We start from the raw sequence: 17,669 nt of genomic DNA on the forward strand, positions 1-17,669 counted from the left end.
AAAAGACCAAAAGTCCAAGTGGACCAAAAGTCAATATTGTTTTGCTTCTTTGGAATAAAATCATCCTTCCCCAGTCCCCACGTTGGTTTGTTAATGTGATCGTCTGATCTGATATACGTCATCATTAATATAATGGAATCTCTGTAATCTGTACTTGGCGAAGCCCAAGCACAGGCCCAGGCCCAATCAATGTGGGGCCCTTCGTTGAGTTCGTTCGATGGTAGCTAGCTTACCAGCCGAACCGGATGATATATCGGCCGATACCCGAAACCTACCCTAACTACACTTCTGACCACCCACTCCTTCCAAACACCCCAAAAGGCCCCACTAATAAGCCAAAGCGCACACGGCAGGAAGGCAGCCAGCCAGAGAGGGGGACCTTCAAATCTCAGGCTTCGCCATTAATTCTCACCCTTTCTTCCCACGGAAACGCTTTTGATTATTTGTTATATTGGGCGACTAGTGCATTGACCTACGACCTTCTCTGATCGATCTCTTCTTCCCTATTTCTTTTCTTTTGTTTCTTTTTACTCCTTTTTTCCCGCTTACGAGTTGCGACGTACCCTCTCAGAGGGCTTAAGCTTCGCAGCCGTGCCAAAAACTAGAGCTGACCGGAATGAAGGGACCGAAGAGACCAATCCACGCCGTGGCGACATGGGTGAAGCGTCAGCCACCGAAGGTGAAGGCTTTCCTCGCCGTTGTCTCTGGCATGGCTGCTCTTGTTTTACTCCGCTTTATTGTTCACGATCACGATAACCTCTTCATTGCGGCCGAAGCCGTTCACGCTATCGGAATCTCTGTGCTCATCTACAAGCTTACCAAAGAGAGGACTTGTGCTGGTACGATTTCTAGGGTTCCCGTCTTTTTCTTTTCTTTTTTCAATTTCCTTTTTCCTGTTTCCGTTCAGCTTAGTGGATGATTTCTTTTCTGTTTCATCGGCCATGTTTTGATTTATGGCTGTTGATTTGTAGTTTTTGGTTTCTGTAGATTAGATCATTCGTGGGAAGGACAGTTTTTTTTAGCGTAAAATTGTACCTCGGGATATGTGAAAGAGAATGGTGAATTGGGGGTATTCATACATTATAGTTGCTGATTTATTATATGCCGATTTTTTTATAAAGAAAATAATCATGTTTTTTTTTTTGTTGGGGGATTTTTTCCCTTAAATGTTATCTCAAAGAATGACTAATTGTCCTTGTACTTTTCCTGATTTTCTGTGTCTAATCCCTCCGTTGGGTCGGGGAGTTTTAGACATAAGCCAATGCCATTTGTTCAGGGTTCTGAGATCTAATAAATTGGGATTGTAGTGGTAAAGCTCAGCTTCCATTTCCGTCATTCTTCCTATGTCATCTTAATGATTGGTAATCTTGTTGGTATTTGGGTGTCGCTTTTGCAGCATAGATGTGGTGCAATGAGCATGAGCAACACACAAATTCCACTGGCTTATTGGCCAGCATCGTATTTAAGGTTCTGATATTGGCATCTTTTATTCTGTTCTAAACTTGATAGTGGAATATAAATACGCAGAAAACACATTGCATAAGATTTACCTGTCTATTTCATGAAACCAGGCAGATACATGTGAGCATCTTATTTCTCTTTCTTAGAACAAAACTTAGCAATAATGAATAATGATACGTGAGGGCTCAATTGTTTGTAGTTGGAGCCCTCTTGCAAGGATCATGAAATGGTGTCTTTGTCTGTGTTGGTTGTAATCGGTATCAAAATGGGGTGTTATCCTGTCATGAAGATCACATGCCTGTGAAAGTGGTTTTCAAGGATTCCTGTAAATTATCTGTCTATCATTAATGCATTGGAAATTGCCCTTTTTTTTCTTTCTTTTGTCTTTTGTCTTTTGTCTACTCTCTTGTGCTTTGGCAAACTTTGGTGGGGCGGGTTGGACTGGAGGGTGAAGGCAGAGAATTCTATGATTCTTTCCCAAGTTGGTGGAGCTTCTTCCACTTAAAAGTCCTCCACCTGAGTTTGGACATGTAATGTAAATAGTTGAATCTCCATCAAACTTTTCTTGTAATTTTTATCTTCTGAAAGAGTTGGTGTTTCTGTCATCTAAAGGGTATAGAGTTTAGAGTTAGTGGGGTATATAAATCTTTTCGACATTACCATCTCTCATAAGCTGGTTATAGATTATGTTTCATCCCCACGTCAACACCTTGGTAAAACATGATGTAGCTTAAGCAGTGTGAATGTGTGATAAATGGTAAGCCCAAAAAATAATTCAACTCTGGTGTTTAAGATGACGAGGTAAGGAAATTGGAGTTTTTGGCTATGGAAATGAAGGTAACTAGTGTTTCAGTAAATTGATCCAGTTTAGAAGTATGATTTTTGATTCTGATTCAAGAATCTAGGGTCATAGAGAAGAATTGATATAGAGGATAGTAAAGGACCAAGTATGAAGTCTTTAAAAGCTTTAGATTGTTTCATCTCTATTTTTTTTAATCTTAAACAATAAAAAAAAAATTTCTAGTTCAGAATAGTGCTGATCAAGGAACAAAATCTGATTACATTCTTTTCTGCTATCCTATTATTTTGTGATCAACTTTTGGTAATTGCATTTATGTCCTTTGGTTCTTTAATTTTAGAATGCTTTTTTGTTACGCTGCACCCTCTCTTTTCTTATGCCACCTATTATGAACTCTGTATTAGTTCATCTCCCATTTTTATCACAGTTTTTGGCTTCATTTTGCTTGTTTTACCTTGAACTCATTGCAGGACTTTCACTCAAGTCTCAGGAACTAACAGCTATATTCTTAGCTGTTAGACTGTACTGCAGTTTTGTTATGGAATATGATATGCATACAGTCCTTGATTCAGCTACGCTGGGGACAACCCTGTGGGTCATTTATATGATTCGTTTTAAACTGAGGTCTAGTTACATGGAGGACAAGGACAATTTTGCCATATATTATGTGGTTAGTTTTCTTCGTTTATTTTGTGTTATTTTGTTTTGATTAAACTGAGCCTTGGATAGTTAGTAATCAACTTAAAGCTGGCTTATTAGAGATTTAGGGGGTGTTTGGTTAAAAGCTTATTCCATCCAGTTTCAAAATGCACCATGGAGGCCACACATTCTTGGAGGATGTGATGTGTTTTGGAATGAGATGTAGCTGGTTCAAAAATGCAGAATATCGTGAATTTCGGAAAACACTTCTTTTTCATGTTTCAGAATGCACCACACTTCTTTTCAATTGCAAACATTGATTTAGTATAAAAAACTAATTTTTAAATCCCAATGTCTTGGACCACACCACACCACCACAGTACAGAGTGCCACAAGGGGTGTGGTGTGTTCCAGAGCGTACGATGTCAAACATGTCATGATGGGGCCCAGTAGCCTGGAGTGCACCACACTTTTTGACACCACAGTACCAAACATGCCCTTTGTAAGTATGGGTAGAAGTCCATTGTCTTTATGTTGGGTTATAAGCTAAGACCTGTAGTAGGTATCCTGTTATTGTAGGTGCAACCTGCTACTGCTTAATTTTTGTCTTTTAGACATTTTAATTGGAGGCATATCTTACCAAAATACCAAATAGCCCCATAGTCTAATATGTATAACTTTAGGTTCTGGGACTTGTATGTATTAATAAAACATGCCAACTATGAAATCCGAGACATTAACATGCCTATATCATGCTTTTTTGGTACAAATACCTTATTTAATTCTTGAATATGCAAAATTTATTTACGCACTAACAATATACATGTTAATTTGAGGCATAATCTGCCAAATAGTGTTAATGTATGTATCTTGGATTATTATGATGATGATAATGGTGATGCATTCTTCATGTGTGAATGTACTTGTATTGGGATTTTGATACACATTGACTCACATGACCACACTTCATTAAATTTTATATATAATAAACATATTTACAAAGTAAATTTGTTATTAAAGTTGTTCTACAGTGTGAAAAGAATACCCTTGTAAAAATTCAATATTCTATAAATTACACAACTGTGGGATATGATAAGGAAATAAACATTATCTGGTTGGGACAAGTAGGAGGCTTCTTTACATGAACTAGTCTATTTCTTCCATGTGGAGAGATCTGGCTAATCCATACTATCGATCTAATATGGACCATCTGGATCAGTCACCTGTCCGGTCTGACTCTCCACTTTAGCTTATACCATGTTGCTTGTTGATGTATTCCCTGATTAGAATTTGTCATTTATCAATAACTGAAAAATTATTGATTTAAGATGAAAGAATGAAAAGATTACACTTTTGCAACTTGAACCAATAAATCTTTTTTGGCAGACTAGCTCCAGCTACACCAACCAACCACCATCTTTCAAAGTGCTTTCATTCTCCATAGGAGACCTGCCCCAATGCAACTGATGTCTAGGAACCCCTTGTCTAGCCAAGGCATCAGTTAGATCATTGGCCAATCTCTGTACCTATCTGTAAGATGGTCCTATTTCCCAGCCAATTGTATTCTCCTTCGTAATGTGCCTATAATACAAGGACATTGCTTCTTGTTTTTAATCCACCGCATAACCACTTTAAATTTCCCTCAGGCCTCCACTACAAGAATTATTATATTTGATGAATTATGCCATTCTTAATCATTGTAATACTGCAAACACCTTAGCCCTGGTTGAGTTGCCATAACCTACCCTGGAGTGGATGGTGAGTATAGTGTCATGATTGTCTCTGAACCCCCTCCCAGACGTGTGCTTCCTGGATTACCTAAATTGCAGCCATCAAAACTCAACTTGATAGTTCCTATCATTACTTTTATAAGCAACTTTTGCTGCAGGTCATCACAATGAGTTGTATGAATAAGGAGGTTGTAAGTGGAATAGCAGTACAGAGTATTTCATACATCACCAAATAGCCCCTCAAAGTGGTTGGCCTTAGTTAACCACTACATTTAAGCTCCTTTACCCCCTCCCTTACATACAATTTCTTAATTCTCCCTGTCTTGCTAAGACATCTGTCAATCCATTAGCAGATCTTTGCACCCATGTGACAGTAGCCATTAATTCCTTTATGCTTTTTCTTATCTCTCTAATTACATGCTGATTTCTTTTCAGCCACCCTGTAAAAATATGAGAATCTCCTAATATAAAATTTCTGTAGTTTGTGACCTTGGCGTTTTTTACTCCTAATATAGCCCTAAGCTCTGCCCTCATTGAGTATAACCTTTCCCTGCTGGCTCTGAGAATAAGGCTAGGATATTCCCTGCGTCATCTATAAAATCTTCACCAACACCTGATTGATCAGTTTTTATTTATTTATTTATTTTTATTTTTTATAAAGATTGGCTAGGGTTCCATAGGCTGCAATAATCAAAATTCATTTTTGTGAGTCCAACAGTTAGCTCTAGTAGTCAAGGATTCAGTCACCATTTCTTTCCTCCCAAACCCATCAAATGATTGCGGTCCTTGTGCACCCCCACAATATCTTGCCCATCCTTTTAGGCTCCGTTCGCTTTTTGGTAAGTTACTTACCCATGCTCTTTTATTTTCCAGGTAAATAAGGCAATGACCATTTTAGCCATAAAAATCCATTATTAAAAGGGGCATTTTTGTCCCATTCAAGTGTTAGCAACTTTCCCCCTAGGTGGGAAAGTTATTTACCCACCTAGGAGATGGGTGTCACTTACCCGAGTAAGTGATACCCAGGAAAATAAACTTTACCTGGTCCCACATAAGTCTGAAAAATGAACATGGGATTCTTGGTCAATGGGAACCAAAATCCCATTGACTAACTTTTCCCCCTCTCAAAATCCAAAAAAAAGAACACCTCCTTAGGGGGAGAAAAATGATGAGTCAAATTTGTGGGATATTTGTAGGTGGAAGGTACTTTCACCTGCTTGTTTTTGATAAGAGGTACATGTGGGTAGAGAGATACACCATGAGGATACATCTCCTCTTTTGAACATTCTCACAGGTATTAATCTTATTGTGAAAAACCTCCCGGCAAAAGCTCTAATATTTACGTCTTTGATCTTGTTTAGAATCACTTGAACTGTGTTTTTGTCATGTGTCTTGAGACTCTATTGTAGTTGTTGGGGCCACAACAATCATATTAGTGTTTTAAAAATGCAAGGCTAAAGGAAAATTAAAGAGCCTTTTAGCACCCGAGGTACAAGGTGCAGGTGGAGCTGTAAGTTCTAAAAGAAACGAAAACTTGAATTTTAAAAGAAATTAAATATTTTAAAAAGCCTATTGGCTCAATCTACAATATGCAAAACTGATAAACATATAGAACATATATACAATGTAAAATTAATGATAATAGAAGTGCAAACCAGGATACACTTAGGATTGGAGACGAAGAGATAGCTTGATGTGACCTCTTCTGGTACCTTGGTTCAATAATGCATAACAAAGCGGAGATTGAGGAGGTTGTCACTCGTAAAATTAGAGCAGGGTGGGCAAAATGGAGGGGTGCATATGGAGTTTATGTGATAGGCAAAAATCACTTTGGCTTAAAGGAAAATTCTATAAAACAGTTGTAACAGTGATTTAAAAGGTGCGCCTAGGCGTGCAGGCGAGGTGCATTTTAGGGTAGCGCCTTGCCTAGGTCCTAGGTGCAGCCCTTTCAAAAGGCGCATGCCTGGTGCGCCTAGGCGTGTGCCTTTTGAAAATTTGACGCCTTTTTGCTATTTTTGAACCTAGCGGCTGGGTCGGGGGCTATGCCCCTAGACCCCTATGCCACGCCCCTCGAGGTAAGCCCAAACAAGTTGGAGCGGAGTAGAACCCCCTATTTGGTAATGTTGTTCACGCATTCATCCTAATAAAATATCTTCTTAAAAAGCAATTAAAATTATAAAATCATTATTTTTTGTGTGAGAACTAAGAATTTAAGACCCTAACATGAACTTGTTTGGGCTTGCCTCGAGGGGCGTGGCACAAAGGCGACTCGTAGAATCAAGAATGTAATATGCTTTACATCACATTAGCTACTTGAAGTAATGCAATTGAGGAAAAAAAGCTTGTGGGTTTTACATGTTTGAAAATGTTTTATATCTTTGCTTTTATTTTTAAATTCTCATTTGAATATGCTTTACATGTTATGTTTATGTATTTTAATTTTAGATAATAGGTTTTTTAAAACATTTACTTTAAAAGTTAAAGTTTATATTTTTTTATTAATATTATGTTTAATATTTTTTTTTTGAATTTTTACCTTTTTTTTTTTAATTTTTGTTCCTTGCTTCAAAAAGGTGCGTGCCTCGCTTTTCTCCTCGGGTGCAAATTGACCCCTGCGCCTTTTTTGTGCCTTGTGCTTTTAAAACACTGAGTTGTAAGACCAGCTATGTTTTATGAAGTAGAGTGTTGGGCAGTTGGAAACAATATGTCCAGAAAATGAGAGTGGCAGAAATGCACATGATCAGATGGATGAGTGGTAAAACTAGAGTGGATAGGGCCAGAAATGAAGTCATGAAGGAACTTAGGAGCAACTTTAATAGATGAGAAAATGAGAGAACATAGACTGAGGTGGTTTCATGACGTGCATAGAAGACCATCAACAACACCTGTCGGAAGTGATCTGTTACAAGTTGAAGGGGCTAGAAGAGCTAGGGGCAGACTGAAAAGTACCTGGGTAAAAGTAGTAAGAATTGATTTAAGCGCCCATAATTTGACAATGGATATGACATTGAGCAGAATGGAATGGTGAAACAGGATTCATGTAGCTGACCCCATATAATTGGGACAAGACTAGATGATGATGTTTATGATAAACATAACATATAAAACATGTTCTAAGTGAAAATGTGCAAGTGGAGAACAAAGTGGGAATGCCTCCCAAATACAAGAACATCATTTTGATGTTTCCTCCCATGCCCCATGCACAAAACCTAATATGTTTTTTTTTTTTTTATCAATAACAGAAGCATTCATTAATAAGTACTAGAAAGGAGGAATGGAAGTTAGGGAGGAAAGGAATTTTCAGAAGACTGAGGTTCGAAGAAGGCCTCTAAGGGTCGAAGCAAAACATTTTCTGTTTGAAAGTTTCAGGATGAAGGGGAAGAAAGCACTAAAGATCAGGGAACATGGCGATGGTGCTTCTGGTAGGGGAAGAAGCTCTGGGGTGGTTTCAGACCTTCATGGAGGAGGTCGTTCAGGTGAGTAGGAAGTTTGTATGCAAAGATTTATTTGATTTTTCTGGTAGGAGGTATGTAATATAAAGAAGGGAGAATTTTAAAGGAAGATATGTGGTGCTCATGGAAATTTTTGGGGAAGTAAAAAATCAAATGGTATGCTTCCCTGATGGAAAGAGGTCACAAAATCTTGGAGGCCTACTCTGCTTAGGAGGAAGCTAGAGAATATAACAAAGTGAACTTGTAGAAGGAAGCACAGGGGGTTACTGAAGACTCTGAAATGGGAAAGCAGAAGGAAAAGCCCAAAAAAGAAACAGAAATGCAGATCATGGTTAAAGCAGCGAAGGATTACAAAATGGTCTGTATTATGCTCAAGAATGATTGGGAGGAGAAATTTATTGTAACCTTGGCAGTACCACTGCAAGATTGGAAGAAGATTGCTGAAAAAGTTGAAGTTAAACTGCACTATAATTTTAACCCCCTTTGAAAAATGTAAAGCCCTTCTAGAGTTACTTGGAGAGAAATTGGAGCTCCATGCCTTGTGTTATCAGTTGGAGTTAGCCTCTGTGACTGTTTCAAAATGGTCCCCTCACTCCAACTCCAAGGATTTGCATGAGAAAGACAGTAATTGTTCGGATACTGGGGTTGCTGTTTCATCTTTGGATTCCAGATGTTTGCCTCTATAGCCACTCTGTAAAGCAAGGTTGGATGGTATTTTTGTTAAAGACCTCCATTCTGCTGCAGTATGTCTGAGGAATGTGAATTTGGAAGACATCCCCCGCTCAGTGAAGGTGCTGGTTGATGGAGTACTGTACTCAGCTTGGTTGGTAACAGTTATTGAAGCTGAGCTATGGAGGGAGGGAAGAAGGAAAGAAGATGAGAAGATAGAAGAAGAGTGGTTACGTGGCAAAGGTCAAATGGCTGAAGAAAAGGAGAAAGGAAGTTACATTGAAAAGCAAAACAATCTCTGGGGAGAGAAGAAGGTGAAATAACAGGGATAGAAACATATAAGCCAAGGATAGAAAGGGGCGAGACATGCGGCTGGTCATATGCTGAAGCAGTGACCAGTGGACTTCGATGTAGGAAGCAATCCCAAGTTCAAATTTCAAAAGCAGGTGTGACCCAGCCGATTGGGATTTCAGACCAGAACTGGACTTATTTAGCTGGGTCAAAATCTAAGTCCACCACGTGGCACTTTAAGTGAGCACATGAGAGGTAGGTAATAAGGAATTCTGGCTTGGGATTTCAATGCTTGGGCCCAACCAGTGGGCCTAAAGAGGCTGAAGCACATGAGATCTTAAAAGGGCATGTGAGCACTAAGGTAAGCCCGATGATGGAGGATAATTTCGGTCCATCATCTTCTTCCTCGACCAAATCGAAAACAATGGGATGCCGAAGAAAAAACCAGGGGCGGCTTTCTTCAATGATGTGGGTACATACCAAAGGGAAAGCTTCGACTTCCTCAGAAAAGAGAAACCCAAAGTTTAATAGGTGTGGCAACAGAGGTAAGAAGAAATTGCAAGATTCAAACTTAGATTTTGAAGGCAATAGCGACTCAGAATCAAGTGAATACTTGAGTTTGGGTAGTATAGATCAAACGATGAAGATCGATATGAATGAAGCAGAGAGCTTCAACATTGAAGAACTGTTTTTAGAAAACTTTTTGGAGAAATGGATTGGTGAAGAAGAAATAAAAGATTACAGACATGCAGTATTTACAGTCGAAGTTGAGCAAATTACTTCCTCCCTAAACTTAGAGATTTTACCCCCAGTATCCTAGCAAGGATAGGAAGCTCAGGAAATGAGACAAGAGGAGACCTCGAAGGTTAGCATGGAGGCAATAGAGAAGGGAATACTAGAGAAGGTTAATGGCACAAGTAGAGATGTTAACTCTCCCATTCCCGATCAACATAATCTAAGTTTAGGGGATAATCCAGAGTCTTTGATCTCCAAAACTGGACTTCCAAAATCCTACTTTTGATTCTCCACCAGCATCTCCAGGTAAGTGTGTCCATTCAGTTTTGGTTACTGATATGTGTGCTCTACCTGGAATAGGTACACCAGCTACCCAACCTGATATCTTGAGAAAGGAGAATGGAGGTGGGATAGAGAGGTTGGAAGGGAGGGAGATAGAAGTTAGGAGGGGAATGGATGAGGAAGTAGAGGTTTGATTAGCAAATTCTTTGAGGACCTTAAAAAAAGGAGGAAATCAGGAAAGCACACAAAAACAAGGGAATTAGAGGGTGAAGATGTATGTTAGAATGAAGAAAAAAAAAGGAAAAGAAGAAGAAAAAGACAGAGGTAGAAAGAGTAATATCTAATGTAGAGGGTGATATTGAATTTTGTGAGAGAGGGGATAGATGGAAAAAACTTAAGTAGGGTGGAAAGAATAAGAGGGGGTCAAGCCAAAAAGTGAAAGAATGAAAATAATCAGTTGGAATGTAAGAGGTTAGGGGAGTGCAAGGAAAAGGAGTGTGATAAAAGTCTTACTAAAAGGAGAGGATCCTGATATGGTGATGCTGCAAGAAACCAAACTAGTAGAGTTGGATAGAAGATTCATTAGAAGCTTGTGGAAGTCAAGAGGAATTAGATGGGTGGATGCTGCTCCTTCTTGGGGGGCTTCGGGTTTTATAACGATTTTATGGAAGAAGTGGTGGAATCAATGGAAGAACTAATAGGCAAATATACCATATATGTTAAGGGGGTATATTTTACGGCTAAAATAGTCATTGCCTTATTTACCTGGGAAATAAAAGAACATGGGTAAATGCAGTTACTCGGGTAAGTGTTTTCTAGGAAAAACTTAACCAGGTAATTACATCTACCTAGGTAAGTAACTTATCGAAAGAGAACATGGCCTAAGTTCAAAATTGCGGAGGATGGATTCAGTTGGGTGCTAACTAATGTCTATGGACCAAATAGTTACAGAGAGAGGAGTGATATGTGGGAGGAACTGCATGCAGTATGGGGCTTGGTGTAGGTACATGGTGTTTGGGAGGAGATTTCAATGTAATAAGACTTTCCAATGAAACATATAATCCCCATCAATCTATCACCACTAGTATGAGGAAGGTTAATGAATTCATAGATTTGTGTGAATTGAAGGAGATCCCCTTGTTGCAAACAAATTTTACCTGGTCCAACTTTCAGGAAAACCCATTATGCTCAAAATTGGATAGATTTTTGTTTAACACAAGGTGGGAGAACCATTGGGAAGGTTTGGTGTAAAAAACATTGCATAGAGTCACTTCAGACCACCACCCCATTAGATTAGGAACAAAATGCTTCTTACATAGTCCTACTCCTTTTAGATTTGAAAACATGTGGTTGACAGATCCAATTTTTATTCGAAGAGTGAAGGAATGGTGGAAGGAGGACCTAAGGGGGATAAGGTGGGAGGGAATCAAATTCCATAAGAAATTGCAAGGATTGAGATCTAAAATAAAGGATTGGAATAAAGGTCATTTTGGGAGGTTAGAAGAAAGGAAGTGAACTCTTATCTCTCAAATTGAAGAGCTGGATAATGTAGAAAGTGGAAGGAACCTTCAAGGAGAAGAGAGGGAATTGAGATGGAAATTAAGGAAAGAATTGGAGGAAGTCCTGAAGAGAGAGGAAATATCCTGGAGACAAAAGTCAAGACATAAATGGATAAAGGAAAGGGATGGGAACACAAAATTTTTTCATGCGATGGCCAATGGAAGAAGGCATAAGAACTTCGTGGCTAGGCTTGAAATGAATGGGGAGTAGATCTCGAACTAGGATGAAATTGCTAGAATCTTTGTGGATCATTTCAAATCCTTTTATGGAAGACCCCTGGAGGAAGGATCGAGTTTAAAAGGATTGGAGTGGCCCTTACTAGATGAGGAGACAACAAGGTGGTTGGAAAGGGACTTTGAGGAAAAGGAAACAAGAAAGGCAGTGTTTTCCATGAATGGATCTAAAGCACTTGGGCCAAGTGGTTTCACAATGGCTTTCTATCAGGATTATTGGGAAGTGTTGAAAGATGATTTATTTGAAGTCTTTAAAGAATTCTCCAACACACATATTGTTAGCCCTGGAGTTAATGCAACTTTGTTGGCCTTGATTCCAAAATAACTTGATGCTAGCCATCCAAAGGATTTTTGGCCTATTAGTTTGGTGACCAGTGTCTACAAGGTGACCAGTGTCTCCTCCCTCATAAGTTAGTTTCAAGGAGCCTTTGTGCAAGGAAGACAAATAATTGATCAAATCCTGATAGCTAATTTGACTTAGAAAAGGCCTATGACATGGTGGATCGGAAATTTCAATTAAAAGTAATGCAACAACGAGGGTTTGGAGAAGGATGGTGTAACTGGATGCTTGGTTGTGTATGGTCTTGTCATTTCTTTGTCCTTGTTAATGGAGTGGTGGAAAACTTTTTCCCAGCTTGCAGAGGACAAGGCAAGGTGACTTCCTTTTTACTTTAGTGGCGTATGTCTTTGGTAGACTCCTTTCTAAGGCAGATAGGGAAGACGAGTTTAGGGGGTGGAGAGTGGGTAGAGATAATGTTCCAATCTGGAAATCAATCTGGAGACATTAGGAGAGTGAGGAGATTGAAAGACTTGATTAAGAAGTTTGAAAAAGTATCCAATCTGGAAATCAACCTAGATAAGAGTTGCATAGCAAGGGTTAATATGGAGGAGAATGACCTGAGCTTGGTAGCAAATTGCTTAGAGTGTGATATCACCCCTTGATCTTTGAACTATCTAGGACTACCCCTAGGTGCAAACCTGAAGGAAAGCAGCTTTTGGAACCTAGTTGTAGAAAGATGTAAAAAGAGGTTGGCTGTTTGGAAGAGAAGTTACATCTCTTTGGGAGGTAGGATTACTCTGATAAGATCTACTTTGGCTAACCTACCCATTTATTTCCTCTCTGTTTTTAGGATCCCACCAAGGAAGGAAAAGAAACTAGAAAAACTCATGAGAGACTTCCTTTGGGAGCTGGGAGAGGTCAGGAAGGATCACTTGGTAAATTGGGAGGTGGTGTGTAGAAGCAAGGAAGAGGGTGGATTGGGTATTGGGAATGTAAGAAAGAAGAATACAACACTTCTAGGGAAATGGTTATGGAGATGGCCTTTAGAGAGGGAAAATCTGTGGGTTGAGATAGTGGCTAGCATACATGGTAGATTGGAGAATGGCTGGGATGTTGGTGTATCACGAAGGGCTACCTTGGTAGCACCTTGGAATGCGATCCATAGCCTCCTCCCTTTGGGAATTTAATTTGTTTTTGGGAAGACATCTGGGTTGGTAACCGGCCTTTAAAGGAGTTGTTCCCCTCTTTGTATTGTATCTCTTTGTACAAAAATGAGGTGATCTCCAATTTTCTTGTTCTTCCTTCTTTGCCTTTGAGTCTTAATTGGGATCTTGGGTTTCAGCGGGGGTTGAGGGATGAAGAGGTTAATTGTTTGTCAGAGCTTCTCCTTCTCCTTGATAAAGTTTGCTTAGAGCCTCCTAATCCTGATAGAAGACTTTGGAGCCTAAGTCCTAAAGGCCTTTTTTCTTGTGCATCTTTTTTTAAAGCTCTTTGCCAGTCCGCCTCCTCTGTCCTTTTCTTGGAAAGAAATTTGGTTTCAGCTGATTCCCCCTAAAATTAATGCTTTTTGTTGGGAAATGGCTCTTGGGAAAATTGACACTCTGGATTCATTGCAAAAGAAAAGACCTCTATGTATTTCCCCGAATTGGTGCTTTCTATGTAACTTTGATGGTGAATCTTGCTTTCATTTACTAATCTCTTGCTCATTTGCGAAAGAAATTTGGAATTGGTTTTTCTCCTTGTTTGAGTACAGGTGGAATATGCCAATGGAGATTAAAATGCTGTTTGATCTGTCAAATATTTGGGTTGCTGAAGAGAAAGGGAAGAATAATGTGGAGGTGCACTAGAGCAGCAGTGATCTGGACATTATGAGAAGAAAGAAATGCAAGAATCTTCTAAGAGAAGGAAAGAAATAAACAACAAATTATGGAATGTATTATGACCAGGGTTATACATTGGCTACAAACATTGAACCTTTTCAAATCTTTCTCCTTTGGTGATATCTGGATGAATTGGAGCTTTATAGTCTTTAGTGCAGTACAAAAAATTAAAGCAAGGTCAGTTTGGAATCCTCCCACTGAAGATTCCTGAAACTAAACTTTGATGGGAGCAGCCAAGGCAGCCCAGGTCCATCTGGCATAGGAGGGGCTGTAAGAGACAAGGAAGGAAACTTAAGAGCTATATTTTCAGGACCAATGGGACATGGTGATTCTTTAAAGGCAGAACTATATGCAGACTTACAAGGCATTCAGATTGCAAAATATTTAGGAGTGGAGAAATTGATGATAGAAGGGGACTCCAAGGTGGTGGTGGGTTGGCTAAAGAACCCAGATTCAGTGATTTGGTGTTACAGAAATGAAATGAAGAAGTTCAAATGGCTCACACAACAAATGATTTTAACTATATAGTGGGTGGGAAGGGAGGCCAAGGCATTGGTTGATTTTCTAGCTAAGCAAGGGGTAACTAGGGATCAGATGTACTGGGTCCATTTGTAAATCTGTTATATATTTTTGTTAAAGAGTGTGGCTGCACCTCGCGCCTCGCACTGGGATGCTTGTAACAGATGTTATCCTTTGATTCTTATGAAAGTTAATGAAATTTATTTATAAAAAAAAGTGAAATGTGCAAGTGGAAACGAACATATGTGGATTGTACCAAAGTGCTTCAAGCATTCAACAATTCAAGTATTCGAGACATTCAATTTATGTTTTTATCTCCTAGTTGCATTGCTTCAAGTAGCTAGTGTGATGTTAAATATACTGCATTCACATTCCTAGGATATTGGTCCAATGTCACTGCAAAAACCACTTGAGGCAAGCCTAACAAGCCCATGTTGGGGTTTGGGCCCCCAACCTTAATATTTGGCCCGTTATATGAAGATATTAGTTTTCTGATTTTTGTAGTTTATTCCATTTAGTATTAGAGATCATATTATTAGTTGTGTTAGTTTGGCTTCTTTTTCTCTTAAGGATGTCTTTATATTTCCTCGTTGTTCACATCATTTTCTGATTTGGATGTAGGTGATACCTTGTTTTTTATTAGCTCTAGCCATTCATCCATCAACATCACATCATATTATGAACAGGATTTGTTGGGCCTTCTGTGTATATCTTGAAGCTGTTTCAGTACTTCCTCAGTTGCGTGTAATGCAGAATACTAAGGTATGCATAAGGGCAGAAGGATACAGGGATGGAAAGGGAATACTACATAGTTTACATTCTGCATTCTTCTTTCCTCTGGTAACACATATTTTCGATGTTTCCAGATTGTTGAACCATTTACAGCTCATTATGTATTTGCATTGGGAGTTGCAAGGTTCTTGAGTTGTGCACATTGGGTCCTGCAGGTATGATTCATAGACAGAAATCTTATATGGCTGGACTTTGAATTATTTCTCTATTTATTTATGTTCTGAGAGTAGAGCCAGGTTGCTGGTAGGAATGGATTGATTATTGGTGCATCTCATTTACTGAATATCCTTTTAGACAGCCTGAGATATAATATGATGAGTTATCGATAAATAGATAGGCTTGAAGGTTGGATATGCGAGTCCATCCAATTAGGTTTATTCTAGAATTGGAGATCCCATCAGAGGAACAATTCAATGTTGCATGCTTTTATATATGATTGAAGGCAAAGAGATAACCCAATGTGATCTCTTCTGCTACCTTCAATAACCATAACAAGGGAAATATTGAGGAAGATGTTGCCTATATGGAATTAGAGTAGGTCAGGTAAAATGGAGGGATGCATCCAGAGTCTCATGTGACAGGAGTACCACCACTTGAGCTAAAAGGAAAATTCTATAACATGGTTCTAAGGTCAAACAATGCTGTATGGAATAGAGTGTTGGCAGTCAAGAAACATGTCCAAAAAATGAGCATGACAGAAAAGTGAATATTGAGATGGATGAATGGGAAAACTAGAAAGGACAGGGTCAGATGATGATGATCCAACAAATTCTACCTGGCCATACATGGCTATATATTTCAACTTACAGCAGTATGATTGTCTGCTCTAGTGCTCTCAGGGTGGTTGCTGTTTCTCCTGACCATTAGGGTGATTGATAATGCCTTAATGCCTTTCTCTCTGATAGGTCTTGGATACTCGGGGACGTTTGTTGACAGCTTTGGGTTACGGGATGTGGCCTTCCATGGTTCTTCTCTCAGAAATTGTCCAAACTTTCATCCTTGCAGACTTCTGTTACTACTATGTCAAAAGGTGAGGAATACATTGTTCGAGGACTCTGGTTTTTTATTTTGTTTTTTCGTGGCACAGGGAGCTTTGCAACCTCGGTTAGTAAATGCTTATCTTTCTGGTTACAGTCTTGTTGGTGGACAGCTTGTGCTACGCCTTCCATCGGGAGTGGTGTGAGGATGAAACTTTTCTTGTGCAGTTTGTAGGCTCGCTGCAACTGGAAATAACTTAAAATTAGGAAAACGTGGGCATGTTCTCTCTGTTCCTTTTTGCTCTCCACGTTTTGTACTTTTACCTTTTGTTTTCTCTTGCACTCGTAAGTCGTAACCGAAGAAAGGGATGGCTGTAAAGTTGGGGATGCGGGATATTTGAGTAAACAATATAATTTAATGCATGATTTTGCCACAGTTAAGTGTAAGGTTTGAAGCAAATGTAGGTCCAAATTTTCCATCTACAATTGTTAGTTTACCTATCAACCAGGTGAATCTTGACCTTTTTGCTTTATCATTTAGTTAGTGATGGCGGTTTCTTCCCTATTGAATCTTGATTATTGAATGAAATTTGTTGATCGCTGTATCCGGTTCCTGTTAATAGTCCATAATTTACCCTATTCAATTCACTTTGAAGAGCTTTGTTTCATAGAGAGAACCCAGACAGATAGTCCACAAGTTCCTCTCCAGCCCAATGTTAATAGTTAGTTCATGTTGACTGGTGAACGAGGGCTCGAAAAGTGGTAATATTAATTGGAGATTTTTGAACATCGACGGACTTATTAGTTGAGCTATCTATGACTGAAATTGTGATGGAAAAACATGTTTATTGGCAGAGACCCTCTTCATTAGTCTCCATGTAAAGTGGAAAATTTTTTGAACAGGCAGAGGTGGAACATTTTATTGAAAGTGCCCCTCCTGGCAAGACAAAGCAAGCCCTAAAATAAACGAATTGGATTGTCTTGTTAATCATGGTTTGAATTAGTGTCTTTCCTACGATTTCAAAAAAACAAAAAAAAAGGCAGAGGTGCAATGTGGTTAGCGTCCATTCATTGATTGATTACCTATGTGCCTGCCTGTTGGACTGATACATGATGTGGACCACGTATCATCAGAATGATTCATGTTTGTGATTTACTTGTTTAATATATTTTCTTTGAAGCTTTTCATTAGACTTTTGAAGTGAATTCTTCTCTACAAAAGCATTACAATTTAGTAATGGCAAATTTCTCCATAAAACATGGTGCTCCGCCTGTTCAGCCCTGAATGGGATGGGGTTTTATCTTAAACGGGGATGGAGTAGGGACTGAGAAGATTTTTGCCTTGAATAGGTGACGGAGTGGGAATGGGG

The 17,669-nt window shown here is 39.1% G+C and overlaps 1 protein-coding gene across 1 annotated transcript; it reads left to right on the forward strand.

The window, feature by feature from the left end:
* The first annotated feature begins 337 nt into the window (after nucleotides 1-337).
* Nucleotides 338-16,740, forward strand: LOC104605568 (uncharacterized). Its single transcript, XM_010270388.3, has 6 exons — nucleotides 338-839; nucleotides 2,731-2,930; nucleotides 15,152-15,292; nucleotides 15,397-15,477; nucleotides 16,228-16,352; nucleotides 16,457-16,740. The coding sequence occupies exons 1-6, from the start codon at nucleotides 617-619 to the stop codon at nucleotides 16,503-16,505; spliced, it is 819 nt and encodes a 272-aa protein (XP_010268690.1). The 5' UTR covers nucleotides 338-616; the 3' UTR covers nucleotides 16,506-16,740.
* The last annotated feature ends 929 nt before the right edge of the window (nucleotides 16,741-17,669 follow it).

Source organism: Nelumbo nucifera, chromosome 1, assembly GCF_055504915.1.
Source record: "Nelumbo nucifera cultivar China Antique chromosome 1, China Antique-T2T, whole genome shotgun sequence".
Classification (NCBI taxonomy): Eukaryota; Viridiplantae; Streptophyta; class Magnoliopsida; order Proteales; family Nelumbonaceae; genus Nelumbo; species Nelumbo nucifera.